Here is a 16,576-nt window from a genome sequence, read left to right on the forward strand (position 1 = left end):
CTCCTTCATGGCTCGCATGCTGCCTCCCTTTTTTATTGTAATTGACATTTTAAAATCAAACATGATTTTAGAAGTTCGGAACCTTTAAAAATTGGGCCTTGTAGTTTTTAGAGTTTATTGTCTTGTTAGGTTTTATTTTTTATAATTTTTAGAAGTCCCGTCAAACGATGCTGCTATACTCCTCTACGGCCCATCCACCGCCTACTCTTTATTATCATTGGGATTCCAAAATCGAACACAACTATCGTTCGAATTCATTTTTTATTTTTTAGAAGTCCCGCCAACCGTCGGCGGCTCTGCAACTATACTACTATACACCCCGCCCGCTGCTTCTCCTTTTTATTGTCATTGAGATTTTAAAAGTCGGATATGATTATCAATGAGGTCTATTTTCTTTACTTTCTAGGTCCCGGCAACCGCATTGTCCGTTTGCTTTCACGGCCTGCCTGTCGCCCCACCTTTTAATCGTTATTAGGATTCTAATTGGTGTTTTATTAACAGTTTTTATATGTCGTATCAACTGCCACTACTCTACTCCTTTATAATTACTTAATTTATCTCGTCATGTGTTTTAGATGGTCTTTTTTTCCAATAGTCTTTATTTTTTATCACCATTTTTAGTTATTTATAAATTATATTCCTAACGGAAATACTTTTTTCTTTTTCTAATTTTAGAATTTTTTTTTCAAATTTTAATTAATACCGTATAGTGTTCTTTTAATATTTTTATTTTTTATTTTTGAATTTCAGTTATTTCAAAATTGTATCCTACTTGAACTCTCTTTTAATTTTTCTAATTTTGGATATTATTTTATTTTTTATTTTAAATTTTAATTAATCTCGTATTGGGTTTCTTACATCGATTCTTCTTTCAATATTGCTTATTTTTAATTCCGAATTTCAGTTAATTTAAAATTGTATTCTTACTTGAACTCTTCTTTCCTTTTTACTAATTTCAGATTTATTTTTATATTTATTCCGAATATTAATTAATCTCGTATTGGGTTACTATATGGACTGTTCTCTCAATATTTCTTATTTTTAATTTCGAATTTCAGTTATTTTAAATTATATTGCTACTTAGACTCTCCTTTTCTTTTCTAATTTTAGATTTTATTTTATTTTTATTCTGAATTTGATTAATCTCGTATTGGGTTCTTATATGGACTCTTCTTTCAATATTGCTTATTTTTAATTTCGAATTTCAAGCAATTTTTAAATTGTATTTCTACTTGGACTCTTCTTTTCTTTTTCTCCGATTAATGTGGGAATTTCTAGCCCCCACAGCGAACGTGGTGTCTTCTTTCAAAGCTGTTTTAATAATATAATAGATAGACGACGTCTTGACTTTTTCATATCCGTTTAACCATTCATCTCATTCAAATATTTTGTGCAAACAGTTAGTTTATGTTGGTGTAGGCCATATTATACTCCATCCGTTTTTAAATATTTAATATTGTTTACTTTTTAGCACGTGTTTGACCGTTCGTCTTATTCAAAAACTTTTGTGAAATATGTAAAACTATATGTATACATATAAATATATTTAACAATAAATTAAATGATAGGAAAATAATTAATAATTACTTAAATTTTTTTAATAAGACAAACGGTCAAACAAATTTTAAAAAGTCAACGGCGTCAAATATTTAGAAACGAAGGGATTATATCAGATGATTACTTGTAAACAGACGTCTATCACTGCTTACCGGCTAACCAATGGTGTATAAATAAACAGTTTAATTCAACTGAATGTTATCCATCAATATCCTGAAGCTCCTACTCCTACCTACTATTAATAAGATACTACTACCTCCATTTCAGATTATAAGACTTTCTAGCATTGCCCATATTCATATAGATGTTAATGAATCTAGGCATGTGCGTCAAATAAGAGTTGGATGAAGATTAAGATTTTCGTAGCACGCTTTTCAAACTGCAAAACGGTGTGTTTCGTGCGAAAAATATTTATATGAAAGTTGCTCTAAAATATCATATTAACCTATTTTTCAAGTTTGTAATAATTAAAACTCAATCAATCGTATATTAATGCCACCTCGTTTTGAGTAAAAAACTTAATCTTCATCTTCAGGAAAAAAGAACCCAAAGTATTGTCTCTGCTAAAAATATGAGATTTACCTTTTCTTTATGGTTTTTGAGATGCGATTTTGACCATATTTTTTCTGTTAGATTAAGTTCATAAAACCTAACAAGTTTATAGATTATGGAAGCCTTTTTCAAGACAAATATATTTACATCATTTTTATGTTTTCAAACTAAGCATTTTAAAATACAGTTAATGTTTGAAAAGTTTGACCGGATGTTGACCTCTCGGATTCTGAATTTTGATTGGAGATTCAAAACCCTTTTGTATGGGGGCGTTTTGGCTTTCATAGGACAGATGATGCACATGCTCGGGTCTTCTTCTCAGATCGTTGCTGGCAGTTTCTTGAGATCCATGTCCCAAATCTCCATGACATCGAGTATCTAGCAGCAGTCGAATTAAGGCTGTGTTTAGATCAAAATTTGGATCTAAACTTCAGTCATTTTCCATCACATCAACCTGTCATACACACACAACTTTTCAGTCACATCATCTCTAATTTCAACCAAAATCCAAACTTTGCGCTGAACTAAACACAGCCTAACCCAAATCGAACAAATCACAGCTGAAGTCTCCAGCTAGAAATAGCTGCTTTGCATGATCAGATCCTGAGCTAGCATAATTAGCGAATTAGTAAATATTGATCAGTGGTTTAGTTGGACCGTTGACTTGCTTGCTGTCCATGATCAAATCAGCATCTTGGGTTGATTAAATTATTAACCCATCTAAAAAAAAAAACAGGTACATAGCAGGCACCGCTCAGGCCTGAGGGAGCCAGCAATTCCACTATTCCAGGGGCCAAAACAAGTAGAACTCCAGAAGAGTTTGATAAAATTCATAGGAGGCCAGAATAATGCTGAAAGCATCTTAAATTGTTTTTCTGCACAGAGCACTGTCTAGTCGCAAGATTAACTAGATGCATGAACTGAGTAACATACCACAGCAGCAGTAATGAGGCTTTCACCAAAAGTTACAAGAACAAAAATGGACTGAGATTTTTAAAACAGGGGCATTACTGAGATGACCCAACTCCAAGGCAAGCAATTTGTTGTTCCCAGCATTAGCAAGAGCTAAAGCACTAGAACAGCAGCAACTGATACAGAGAGTACATGAAGAATATAAGCAACTCAGAGTAAGCAGTATGCCTGTTACATAACAACTTGCACTTATATGGTCCAGACAGAAAATGGACATTATGCAATTCAAAGGGTATCAACTCTAGATTCTTGATTGTTTTTCTCAAGAGCTCCGGAAAATAATGGCAACTATTGGAATTCCCAGCCTTAAGTTTTACATTAAGAAATGTTGGGACGCATTTCATCAACTCGGATTAATTCCATCTGCATCATAATTTAAAACAAAATGACAAAAAGAGTGAAGCCTGATTTTTAGCAGTCAGAACAAGTAATTTCCTAACAGCTAGCCAGTTTTGAACAATTTAAGGGAGATAAAATATCCAGATGCCTAAAAAAAAGTAAACTCCAGGATCATAGATTGGACATAGATGTACGCAACACAATGAATTGGCAAATCGAGAGGAAACCAAACCGGTAGCATACCTCTGAAAGTTTGGGGGAAACCCAAAAGCTTGATAATTCACTAACCAGGTATGAATGAACCATCACTGTTAAGTAATTTTGTACAATAATAATACACCAGAGACATCAGATCCATAAATAAAACTAAGATGCCACACTTTCCTGCTTAAAAGTCAAAACCATGGTTTTAGGACTTATGGGAATGATGCGTCAGGCAGAAAAAAAACGTGGCACTTGAGCAAAATCAGTAAAAAAAAAAAAACAACAACACCATGCTATATTTTCTTGTATATCTATTAAAAAACAAGTACGAATTATAAAATATTATATTTCCATTGGTAGTTACTCTTTGGTAATGCAAGTTCCATAACAATGGAATATGTCTTCTTTTTTTTCCTCACTAAACCAACTAAATTGCAAATGTGAGATATAAAGTTCTGCGTATAACTTATTTGAATGTTATACATTTCAAATTAGCCATGCAATATGTTTTGCTTCATATCCTCACTTAAATGCACTATGGTTTAAAGATAGATGAAGTGATGAACTCAAGCAAAAACCAGTACAAAATCAGTATATTGGTGATGCTGGTTGAACTAGAAAGCTAGCATTGAAGTGCAATGCAATACACAAGGTGAGGCTACTTCCTTCTGACCTGAGTTCCTAGCCTCCTGTCAAGTTTTAGAATCATATTTTTCTTCAGTTAGCCATACTAAAATTTTACTTCATATCTTCACTTAAATATAGCATTGAAGATGAGATAGATAAACTCAAGCCACCACCACGTACGAAATCAGTATATGCTTGTTGCACTAGAAGCTAGCATAGTAGCATTGAGATGTAACGCAGTATAAAAGGCAAGTCTATTTCTGCTGATTTGAGCCCCTATCACATTTAACTCCATGATAAACATTAGATTGCAACCTCTAACTGTTACATAACAATAACAATTCCATGAACAAAAAGAATAGAAAAAAAGAGTGGAAAATAAAACAACACCATCCCCAAGTCACAAAATGCTCTGACCTTGAAGAGAGCCAAAGCAAGTATGCTATTGCCATACCAACTCTCATCAGGACTTTTCAAGAAGTGGTCGATATCTTGGCCTTCACATCAAGATTCTCCTTGTCATCAATAGGCTTTGTGGTCTGATTCCTGACCCTCTTGATCTTGGGGCTTTCGAGCCCCTTGTGAGCAAACCCATAGAGCCGCAGCACCTGGTTATCGGCAAAATTAAATGCTCGCTCCATACTCCTGAGACACCGCTCCACAGGATAATCCCCATAGCTTCCACATGGCTTGCACCCGACAAAATGAGTCACGAATGGCCACCGCTCATCCCCGAGCCCCGGATGGTGGTTCTCCATCATCTCCTCGTACTTATCTACTAGACCAGCCCAGAAGCCATGTAAGTAGTACGAATTCTCTATGAACACCTTGTTCATCCACTTCTCCTTTTGCGAGAGCAAGAGGTAAATCAAAGCAGACTGATCATCAGCCTCAAATGCCGGGCGTCCCTTGAGGTTGGCAGTAAGTATCTTCCCGGCTTCATCTCGGATGAATCCCTTGGGACCCATAGGCGCCCACGCATCAAGAAGATCAAGCGACCACTGGCAATTCCGGAAGAGGAAGCTGCCGGTGTTGAGCGCGATCCATGAGTGCTTCTCAAAGAGGAGATCCTGGTATCCATGGATGATGAGGTTGCGGTCTTGGTAGCGCGAGAGGGGCAGCTCGAAAGCCATGTCGGTGAAGAGCGCGTCGCTGTCCATCCACCAGATCCACTCGACCTCCGGGTGGGAGAGCATGAGGCGGCGGAGCAGAGGCAGCTTGGCCCAGTACCCGGCGAGCTCGGTGTCGAGGTGGGCGAGGTTGTGGACGATCTCGATGCCGTGGAGGCGGCAGTAGTCGATCTTGTTCTTGGTGGTCTTGAGCAGGTAGTGGTCGCCGAGCGGGTTGTCGCAGGGCCCCGGCTGCGAGCCCGTGACGAGCAGGATCCTGGGCTTGCCGCCGGCGACGGTGGACGGGAACCCAGGGTTCTGCCTGAGCCAGCGGCGGCGCTGACCGTCCCAGTCGGAGATCTTGGGGCCGAGCGCGTAGCGTTCGACAGCGGAGGCGTAGGCCGCCGCCGCCTCCGTGGCGTTGAGCGCGGTGGCGTTGAAGGAGCCGGCGAGGTCCCCGGCGGCGGCGGCGTCGTCGTCGGCGCCGCCGTCGGAGCGGATCTCGCGGAGGATGCGGTCGATGTCCTCGACGGCCTTGGCGCCGGCGAGCGCGTCGGCGTCGGTGGGCTGGTTGGGGAGGGAGAGGTTGAGGCCGATGGTGCCGCGGAGGACGAGGATGGTGACGAGGCCGCAGAGCACGGTGATCTTGACGTTGTTGAAGGTGCGGTGGATCTTGCGCGAGCGGTGGTGGTGGCCGTGGCTGCTCAGCGGCGACGCCCCACGCGGCCGCGGCGCCGTCATCGGCAGCCCGCCGCCACCGCCTCCTCCCCCCTTGCCGTTGTTGTACCCCATCCCTTCCTGCCCCATTCCACCCCCAACCCTAGCCGCCTCGGATTTATCAGCCGCGCGGGAGGGATCGGGGCGGCTCGCGAATCGGGGGCGCGGCGATAGAGAGGGGGAGTGTGAGTGGCTCACTCACATCACATGGGCGAGGCGCTGGCGCGGGCGCGGTGAGGCGGTGAGAATTGAGATGGGATCGGTGAGGTGGGTTGGGATTTGGAGGAGAGGAGGCGACGGGGAGTCCCCTTCCGGCCTTCCGCGGCTCAATTTTTTTTCTTTTCTCCCGTTATTGTTGGCTTCTGGGGCAGAGGGCTGTCGGCCGTTGACTCGCGCGGCTGAATCCCTCCCTGGGTGGCTTCGGCTTCGGCGGTTCGGCCGGCGCGGTGTCGCAGCCAGCCAGGCCGCGTTTCCTGTTTCCTGGGCCGTGCGGTGCGCACGCGCTCGCTCGCTCTCCGGGTGTGTGTGGGTGTCGTCTGTTTTTGGACTTGACTGATGCTGAATTGCCGAGAACGGAGTTGGTGTTTTAGGTGTGTTTAGTGAGAGGGCTCGGGATTCGGAACGGAATTAATTGCGGAACGTGCGGTTTGCCCTCCCGCGAGTGGCGAGCGCTCGTCGGTGCCTAAAAATCGAGCGTTTACAGGGGTGCCGTTCGCTAAGGTAACAAATGGAAATAATACTAATCCCTCTGTACTAAAAAAAATTAGTAAAAATGAGACACAACCCAGTAAATATCCATATTGGACATAATCTAATAGCATGAATATAGACAAATATGTTATGAATCTGGACAGAGATTAGACACAACCTAATACTATGGATCTGAATAAAACCACAGTACTATGATTCTGAACATACCAGGTTATATCTTATCTAATACTACACATGTCCCAAAATATAACCAGCTTTAAATAGATGGGATACATCCTAGTATTACGAATATAGACAAATGCATGTCTAGATTCATAGTACTACGATGTGTCGCATCCGCTTAAAGATAGTTATATTTTAGGACAGGGGAAGTATTAGAAACTGCTTTGGTCTGACGTCAAAACTTACTCTACCAAATATTTGGTAATTTTCGAATACCGTATTTCATATGTTTGGATCACTTCCAATTTTTGCGATATCAATACAATTGATACTATTCTACTCTACCAAAAAAATATATAGCGCCTCCAAATTTAGCATTACCAATAGATTGGTAAAAATATATAAGATGCCCAGTTTTTCGGAGGTGATCATAGGGGTACCGGAGGTGATGGTATGCGTGTGCGTATTTATAGAGACGAGTGTATGCGCATTGTGGAAGCCTACCTTTATAGAGTGTTTCTTAAAAAGAAATGGTAAGATGTTGCTATATATATATTTTGTGTTGGAGGGAATAACCCATTTGGAGGGGACCTTTTTAATTCGGGAAAATATTCTACCTCTCATGCCATATATTCCTAAACCAAACTCGCAATGTCTGAAATCCAAACTCGTATCATCGTTTGCATCTACTGCAGACGTTCAACCACGAGTAAACGACAGTACACCTCTCCTTGCGGTCTTGGAGCTTTCTTACAATCTTTCAAGTTTCAACTAGCAACAGCAACTTGTTCCTCTTTCCGTTGGATGATCAACTACGGTGGGAATTCCATCGCCGTAGGCGCAGCTGTTTACGGCAGAAATTCCAATCCCATTGCATCTGCTTCAGGTCAGACAACGTTGGCTGACCACAGTCCAATTTGACGAAAGCAGCACACGCAGGCTCCGCATGTATCTAGGCATAGAACGGAATAATTTGCTAAATTCACCCGTCATTTGTGCACAAACGGAAACTACTCCAGATATCATATAAGCATTTGCTAAACATGGCAACTAAAAACGTGAATTCTTCAGTAGTAAAGAGCAGCGAGGGAAGCATATAAACTCAACATATCATGGTCGGTGCTGATTTTGCTGAAACAAATCATTGGTAATGAAACCTTCTAACAAATCTATGGTTCGACAGATAGTCATCAGTGCAATATCCTGCATCTGAATTGTTATAGAACAAAATGGAGTAATTCAAAAAGCGTGTTTAGGTTGCCGTTTCCCAAGTTAACCAAAAATGGGTATAATCCAAGGAATGGTCCTAGTCAAACAAACTGAAGCCCATGTCCTGCACACACAAGATTAAAAAGAAATAATCAGTCATCAATCCGTCAGATGCTAGTACCATGCCAAAAACAATATGATACGTATGCTGGAAAGTATACTATATGGAAACAAGTACTACCATCATAATGGAATGGCACGATGCAGCCTAGACATTGATGGGAGTAAAATTATCTATAGATGAAAACTGATACAAGTATGTACCATTCCAATTTCATGACATGATTTGATCGCGTATATAGAAAACCCAAAAGGAATACTACTGCAGTGTATAGTGCAAATAAAATAGATGAACAAGCAATTCGAAGAAACTCATGCTGATCAACAGGATACCATGAACTCAAGCATAGAGCAATGTATCTTACATCATCAGATTCTTCTTTCTCCTCCACCTTCTCTTCTTTCTTAGCCTCAGATTGAGGAGCAGCTCCACCACCAGCAGCCGGAGCAGCTGCTGCAACAGCTACGCCACCTCCGCCACATGGAACAGAAGCAAACTTCTCCCGACCGGAAGCAATAATCTCAGTGATATCCTTACCAGCCAGTTGAGACAAGAGTAACTCCATCTTGCCATGGTCAACTTCAGCTCCAACTGTTAACATCAGAAAAGAAGAAATAATCATGATTGTACATGCAGGCATGCAGCTACCTAACTTTATCTTTTATGCACATAAACTGGCATGCCTAACATGACAAACACATAGTATAACCTATAGAATGTGAAATGCATATTAGACCACTGAAATTCTCCAAGAAAAGGCCCTAACATACACACATTGGATAATTAGTATCAGCAAATTTTCTAGCATTCCAAAAAAAAAGCTATTGTTACATGATCATGTCAGAAGAGCAAATAAATTTCAGACAATGCATCCTTCATAGGACGCTACTGAAAGATATAAATTGTTGAAAGAAACGTCCAAATGGCAAAACTACATGAAAATGTAAGGCCATAACAAAAGATACAAAATCCCCATGTAGAATGGTTAGAACTTAGAATTCATACTTATGATTGTATCATATCATAGGAAACAAAATAAAATTCGAACAATGCCACAAAACACATGAACACTTAGATAATACTCATATCAAGGCAGAACCCACTTATTTTTCAGACATCTCAGAGCAGCCAGTTCTATTTCACTAATATCATTGATTGCATGCCCTTACTGCTGCAAGGACAGGACAGCATGTGGTTCTTACATAGAATTTTCTACTGCATTACAGTTTTATACCTGCTGCAATATTTTTTTACCCTTTCTGAAATACGTAGTTTCTTTAGTTCGAAAAAGGGTGTTACAAACCTCAAAATGTTCAACATTAACACTAAACATTATCTGGAAAACGAAGACAACAACCTTTCATAAGCAAGCAAATCTTAGCCTCTTAACATATGACAAGGAGTAATGAATCCCTTGACATCACGGAAGCACCATCTAAAACCCCAAACCACTTTTGCAAGCAGGCTAAATATTCATGGGGGCATTACCATCATTTGAAAATAACGATCATGACAACATGTGACAATTGAGGGGATTATCCAGTAAAACTACCTGACTCCAGAATAGTTGTAAGATCCTCCGCAGATGGGTTAGGGTTACCAGCAAGAGTGGCAAGGAGATAGGCAGAAATGAACTTCATTCTGAGTAGATCACAAAAAAAAATTAAAAAGGGGTAAAAGAGCATAACTATAAAAATGAAAAAACAGCTACAGTACAAACTAAGCTTGTACTCCCTCCAGTCACAATTGATCATCACATTACCAAAACGAAAATAGTCATATTTGATTGTCACCCAACATCTACAGTCATCAAATTTCCTTTTTTTTTTATTGTGTGCATGCGTGCAAGAATTTAATTGCGAGATTCGTTAAATCCTGCTCCATATTTATCGCTTGCATGCATACATGATTTAATGAGTGATTTTCGCCAGATTATTTAAATCCTTCCGCAACTTTGGTTGGTCTTGTGCCATGCGCCATGCGCAGCATGCACAGGCAACTGAACAGGCACTGCGACACTATGGCTTTGGCCTTTGATTGATGCTGCTGCTACGGGTTCACGTCCTCTACTATAATGGCACCACCATTACAGAAGGGACCTGCATATCACTGACTGTAATGGTAGTGACATTATGGTAGACGATCCTCGCCTGCTGCTACATGATTTATTTTTCCTTGGTATTGCTGCACATACCTAATAGGATGATCAATTGTGAATGGAGGGAATGGAGGGAGTATCGAGAAAACAACAATGCATTTAAAATCATTTCAAACATTTAGTGAGCATCTTCATCAAATTCATCAAGCGAAGACAACATTTATTGGACGTTTGTTTTTCTATCCAGAACTATTCTTTCCATACACCGTCACCACATCTAAACAAGCATACGCAGAAATTAAGTTTAACCTAGGCGAGCAAAATCCTGAAGATAATAGTACTATTGTTTCAGCACACAGTTTTGGTACCAAATTCTAACGCCTTTCCAAATCTTGCATGTTCTGTCCATGGCTCGAACGGCTACAAGACATCTACACTCCCCAGTTACCACAAAAATTCATGGACAAGGGCTCAAGGAAAAAAAAATGAAATGGGTAACCCATAGAACCCTATTTGGAAAAACACACGCAGATCTAATGCAAGGCTTAAGGCCTACCCCCATCAATGCTCTACGCAAGAACAACCGATCCCACATTCCCACCTACCCCTAAACATCGCCTCCGCCTACACGACGCTCGCAGCTTAAAATCGGCGAGCACGCAGCAAGCGAGAGGAGACCGGCGCCAGCATTGCAACAAGAAATCGGGAGGAGGATGGGTAGAGGCCCTTACTTGGACGACGGCGGGGGGCGGTGTGGATCCGGGAGCCGAAGAGTGTGCGGGGAGAAGGTGACGGCGGCGAGGTCCCGGCTCTAGTGCTTCTCGCTAGGGTTTCCAGGAGACCAGGAGGGAGATGGGCGAGGAATAAATCGTCCTCCGGTTCGGAGGGTGCCGGGTTGGGCCGGGCCTCGAGAAAGTTGTTCGGGAGGAGATACGGGCCAGGCCTGAAGCCAGTACGGGTATAGTTTCATTCGCGTCCTCCAACTATAAAGCCGGGTGGAGACCATGTGCTCTAACTATCGAACCAGTACAAACCAGTGTTTGAAACCGATTGAAGATAAAGAGTAAATTGACTCACGTAAAACGAAAAAACCATTATCACATAATTAATTATGTTTTAGTTATTATTACAAATTTAACAAATGGATATATTTGATATTTTAAAGCAACTTCTATATAGAAAATGTAATGCATTGTGCATGTTCTTTTCTCATTAAGATTAATATTTTACCTCGATTTTCGTTAGTTTTTCAAACGACAAAAGGTGCATTTGCAAGCACTTAACAGTAGAATTTTCCATAAACTATTTTTCCTAGATGCATTACATTTTTCCAATGGTAGATCATATATAAAATGTACTCCATCCGTTTCACAATATAAGTCATTCTAGCATTTCCCATATTCATATTGATATTAATGAATCTAGATAGATAGATAATGAATCTAGACATATATATCTATCTAGATTCATTAACATCAATATGAATATGGGAAATGCTAGAATGACTCACATTATGAAATGGAGGAAGTAACAACAGTAAGTACACAAATAACCATTCTGAATAGAAAAACAAACTGAGAATACATAATAGACATATAAATCCCATTTTATGACAGCACCTTGTTTGATATGTATACACATTAAACCAGGGAGTATAAATATTAAGAGTATGCGATGTCTTGGAGGATGCATTATCTACTAGGTTGGACTTCACGCACTGATTAGTGGAGCAACACGAGTGATAGGGCACACACATAGGCTAGTGAGTTTAGCTGCAACCATTCCAGGTGCCTCTTGCATATCAAGGTCCTTGGATGCCATTTCGTCGGGCAATTTCCAATCAAAATGGTAAAGGAGGCTAGCTAGGGGTAGCTCTATGTTGGCTATCCCAAGGTTTATACCTGGACAAATTCTACGACCGGAACCAAATGGAAGGTACTCAAAAGTATTCCCTTTGTAGTCCATATCACTATTTTCAAACCTCTCTGGCATGAACTCCTCAGGGTCTTCCCAATACTTAGGGTCCCTGCCCAATGCCCACACATTAACAAACACACATGTACCTTTCAACACATCATAGCCCATAACCTTGCATGTCTCACGGCATCTATGGGGCACTAGGAGGGGTCCAGGGCAATGCAATCGTAAGGTCTCCTTGATCACCATTTTTAGATAGTTTAGCCTAACAATATCATCCTCAGTGACTGTGACCTTCCCTTGGAGGGCTTGGCGCACCTCGGCTTGTACTTTTGTCATTACTCTTGGCCACCGAATAAGCTCTGCCATGATCCAGATCATCACTGTGGCTGATGTCTCGCTACCCCCTGAAAACATGTCCTGTAATAGTTTTTTTGTTTGTTAGGTATATGATAGTTTTTCAACTCATAGGTCATAGATAGTTGCACAATGTATAACCTAATCTTTTAGTGATAAGTATCATGAAATTTAATTCTACTAAAGCACAATGTATAACTAAATTTACAGAAATTTGTTGTGACTTTGAATAGATTGTTTCTATATTTGTCATTTTACCAATATGTGCTTTTCGTTTGGTTTATGTCAAATTTTTAAGTCAAATCTACCATACCAATTTTATGTATAACTAAGTACTTTAAATTTAATTGGTAGTTAAGATTTTGAAAGTTTGACTAGAGATTATCTATAACACCATGACCGTAATTTTTTATTTCATAGGTTTTCTGCCTTCTAGTTATCTAGATATATCCGACACCCTAGTCGCATATATACACGATGGAATTATATATAGTAGATAGTATATCAATCTTTACTTTAACTCAGATGCAGCGAAATGTTGCACCGACATTTATGATAGCCACTGGATCCCTCTCGTGCTTGATCTATATCATAACTGTTTATTACTCATGCACATGTGAACTTCTATATCAATGGTTATAGAACTCAAAATATGGACCTTTCATAAACTGTAAGTACATGATTTTGAAATTGTTTTCTCAAGCTTTTTTTTAATTATGCCAAAGTTTCCTGCTGCAACGTGCAAGATATTCACAAGTTTATAAGAGGCTGTTTGGTTGAAGGGACTAAAATTTAATCCCTGTCATATCGGATATTTGGACACTAATTAGAAGTATTAAACGTAGACTATTGACAAAACTCATTCCATAACCCCGGACTAATTCGCGAGACGAATCTATTGAGCCTAATTAATCCATGATTAGCCTATATGATGCTACAGTAAACATGTGCTAATTATGGATTAATTAGGCTTAAAAAATTACCTCGCGAATTAGCTCTCATTTATGCAATTAGTTTTGTAGTTAGTCTTTGTTTAATGCTCTAAATTAGCGTCCAAACATCCGATGTAACAGTGACTAAAGTTTAGTCCTTGGATCCAAACACCACCTAAATTCTTATCCAACAACAAAAAAAGACTCATGTAGACTAGAAGATTATGTTATGATCCAAACTTTTGAAGTATCACAAGAAAATAATTAATGATATGGGCCTAATTTAGTAATAAATACATAAAGTATGTTCTATTTATGTGGAACCTAGTCAGCAGCATGTTCGTTCGCACATGATACATATTTTTAAAAATAATAACTGATATTTATTAACTTGAGTTTACAAATATCAAACAAATGTTATTGAGACTCAAAACTGACCACAATATAATTCGTTATTACTTAGTTTCAAATTTTCGAAATTGTTAAATCACCAAAACAGAACTAAGTGAGGTTTATGATTCATCAAACCTAGTCACCAACTCAATGTTATTTGGCTGTTCAGTTTATTAATTCTGCCTTTCAGATTTAATCAATAAAGAAAATAACATAATCAAAACTACAGACTGAGTACCACTTAATTTTCGTTAATTATAAATTTCAGAATTATTAAATCTAAAAAAAGACTACGATTGTGATTTCAAACGATGTGCAGCTTGATATTCATTAGTTCTGGAATTTTGTAATTATTCAAATCATCAAACTATAATTGAGATTCTAGACTATGTATAACTATTAATTAATCTAAAATTTTAGAATTATGTTCAGATAATATATTCCACTCATCAGATTTATAATATTCAATGTTTATGAAAATATTTGGTCAAATTTTTAACTTTTACCAAAAAATTTCCTTAAAGGGGAAGTTTTAATAAAATGGTACACATAGATTTTCTCAAAAAATATTATCGTAATATCTTAGACTTAACTTCGAATATAGAATTGATGGTCACACTTTTATTATAAGTGCAATGTATTTATGACTAAATGGGATATAACTAAGAGTACGAACTTGTACGGCTTGGTATTTATTAATTCATATATAGATATATCGATATATTCTTTGGTGGAAGGCCTTGATCATACATTTGATAGATGGACATGTATGATTTTTTTCTTTCTAGGTTAACATGATAATTTATATATTTTATTATTATGATTGATGCTAGATTTTCTAGCTTTTTTGAGGAATTTTTTCTAGCCTTTTTACCTTCTAGGATTGATGTGGGCCTCAAATCTATCTATGATATGTATATCTATCTATCTATTACAATGATGATAAAAAAATTACACTTGTTGTTGTGGAGAGGTTATAAATTCTCGCATTATTCAAAGAAAAAGAGAATGATAATTGGCACTCCAATTGGATAAATCTAAATTATGCTTCATCTGTTTCATATTATAAATCATTTTGACTTTTTTTCACTTAAACTTAGTTAAGATTGACTAAATTTATAGAAAAAGTAAACAACATATAAAATACCTTATTAGATTCATTAAATCTAGCATTGAATATATTTTGATAATATGTTTGTTTTCGACTATAAATGCTATTATATTTTTCTATAAACTTAGTTAAATTTAAAAAATTAACTAAGAAGAGATTCTAAATGATTTATAATATGAACTAATATAACATAAAAGAACATATAATGTGAGGGCAATCTTACAAACAGAAGCACGACGATGATTTCATTTGTGATCGGGATCGGCGTGCCGCCTTCCTTCTGCAGCCCTAGCAGGACGCTGAGGAAGCAGTCTTTCCCTGCAGCTGCAGCAGCTGCCTCGTCGCCGCCGTCGCCGCCGCTCCCCATGTACCCCTCGTGCTCCCGGACGATGTCTGCTATGATCCGCTCTATCCTCTTCCGGCTCGCGAGACCCCTCCGCGGGGCCGCGCCCAGCATCCGCGCGAGCCTGGACGACGGGAAGAGGTCGGCGACGGTGAGCCAGGTCAGCTGGTTCTTGGCCTCGTGGAGCGCGCCCAGGAACTCGTCCCGGTACCTGCACCGGCCGCCGACGGAGCACCTCATCACGACGTCGTTGACGAGCCTCCCGAGCCTCTCGGTGAGGTCCACGGCGGCGCCGCCGCCGCCGGCCAGCTCCCGCACGAGGCGCGCCACCTCGTCCTCGCGGACGCGGCTGAACGACCTCACCCGGGTGGCCGTCAGGAGCTCCTGCGTGCACAGCTTGCGCAGCTGCCGCCACCGCTCGCCGTACGGGGAGAAGAAGATGTCGCTGGCGTCGAAGGAGACCGTCGCGACGGTGCTGGTGACGTGGCGGTCGGCGAACCTGAGGTCCTGGTTCCTGAGGATCTCCCGCGCGGCCTCCGGCGTCGACGCCACCACCGCGGGCACCTCGCCCAGCCACAGCTGCATCAGGGGCCCGTGCTTCTGCGACAGAGCGCGCAGCGCCCTGTGGGTGTTCGGGTTGCTGGCGAGATGGTGGATGCTGCCGATCACCGGCAGCGTCCATGGCCCCGGGGGAAGGTTCAGCCTGGGCTTCTTGGAAATCGAGACCAGCTTGGAGAGGAGGATGGCGAGGAGCATAGACAAGGCCAGAGATAGTAGTATCGTCTTGTCCTCCATGTTTACTGGTAGGAGAGGTAACTGCTTAACTTGGGGAGACAGCTCAATTTTGTGAAGGATTGTGTCTTGTATTTATAGTCCACGACACTAGAATCTACAGGTCAAACAGGATAAAGCCATAAAGGTTATGTACTAATCAAATCTATCAACATCGATTACTTCTATATCAATATATACCAGATTAACATCAATTACTTCGATATCAATACCAGAGACTTAAGTAAAAAAATTTGCCTCTCGCATCGTCCTCCTCACGGGCCGGTGGCTCGGGAGGTGACAACACCATCACCACCTCCCTCCCCCTCCCCCCTTTTCTGCCTCGCCGCAGCCGCCTGAGCGGGCGCCAGCAA

The 16,576-nt window shown here is 40.4% G+C and overlaps 3 protein-coding genes across 4 annotated transcripts; all 3 read right to left on the bottom strand.

Moving 5' to 3' along the window:
• Positions 1-4,429: 4,429 nt before the first annotated feature.
• Positions 4,430-6,446, bottom strand: LOC4329539 (probable glycosyltransferase 2). Its single transcript, NM_001416635.1, has one exon. The coding sequence runs from the start codon at positions 6,165-6,167 to the stop codon at positions 4,725-4,727; it is 1,443 nt and encodes a 480-aa protein (NP_001403564.1). The 5' UTR covers positions 6,168-6,446; the 3' UTR covers positions 4,430-4,724.
• A 1,540-nt stretch (positions 6,447-7,986) lies between these two features.
• Positions 7,987-11,215, bottom strand: LOC4329540 (60S acidic ribosomal protein P2A). Of its 2 annotated transcripts, XM_066307013.1 has the most exons (5): positions 11,110-11,213; positions 10,186-10,474; positions 9,833-9,921; positions 8,645-8,871; positions 8,040-8,283 (listed from the first exon to the last, which is right to left on the bottom strand). In XM_066307013.1, exons 3-5 carry the CDS (start codon positions 9,918-9,920, stop codon positions 8,257-8,259), a joined length of 342 nt encoding a protein of 113 aa, XP_066163110.1. In that variant the 5' UTR covers position 9,921; positions 10,186-10,474; positions 11,110-11,213; the 3' UTR covers positions 8,040-8,256. The 2 variants fall into 2 exon arrangements, with proteins under 2 accessions (NP_001403565.1, XP_066163110.1); NM_001416636.1 differs by lacking the exon at positions 10,186-10,474 and having other exon boundaries at positions 7,987-8,283; positions 11,110-11,215.
• Positions 11,216-11,920: 705 nt separating this feature from the next.
• LOC4329541 (ent-isokaurene C2/C3-hydroxylase-like) lies at positions 11,921-16,265 on the bottom strand. Its single transcript, XM_015768673.3, has 2 exons — positions 15,312-16,265; positions 11,921-12,715 (listed from the first exon to the last, which is right to left on the bottom strand). Exons 1-2 carry the CDS (start codon positions 16,224-16,226, stop codon positions 12,089-12,091), a joined length of 1,542 nt encoding a protein of 513 aa, XP_015624159.1. The 5' UTR covers positions 16,227-16,265; the 3' UTR covers positions 11,921-12,088.
• Between the last annotated feature and the right edge of the window lie 311 nt (positions 16,266-16,576).

The sequence above is a fragment of the Oryza sativa genome, chromosome 2 (genome assembly GCF_034140825.1).
Source record: "Oryza sativa Japonica Group chromosome 2, ASM3414082v1".
In the NCBI taxonomy this organism is placed as follows: Eukaryota; Viridiplantae; Streptophyta; class Magnoliopsida; order Poales; family Poaceae; genus Oryza; species Oryza sativa.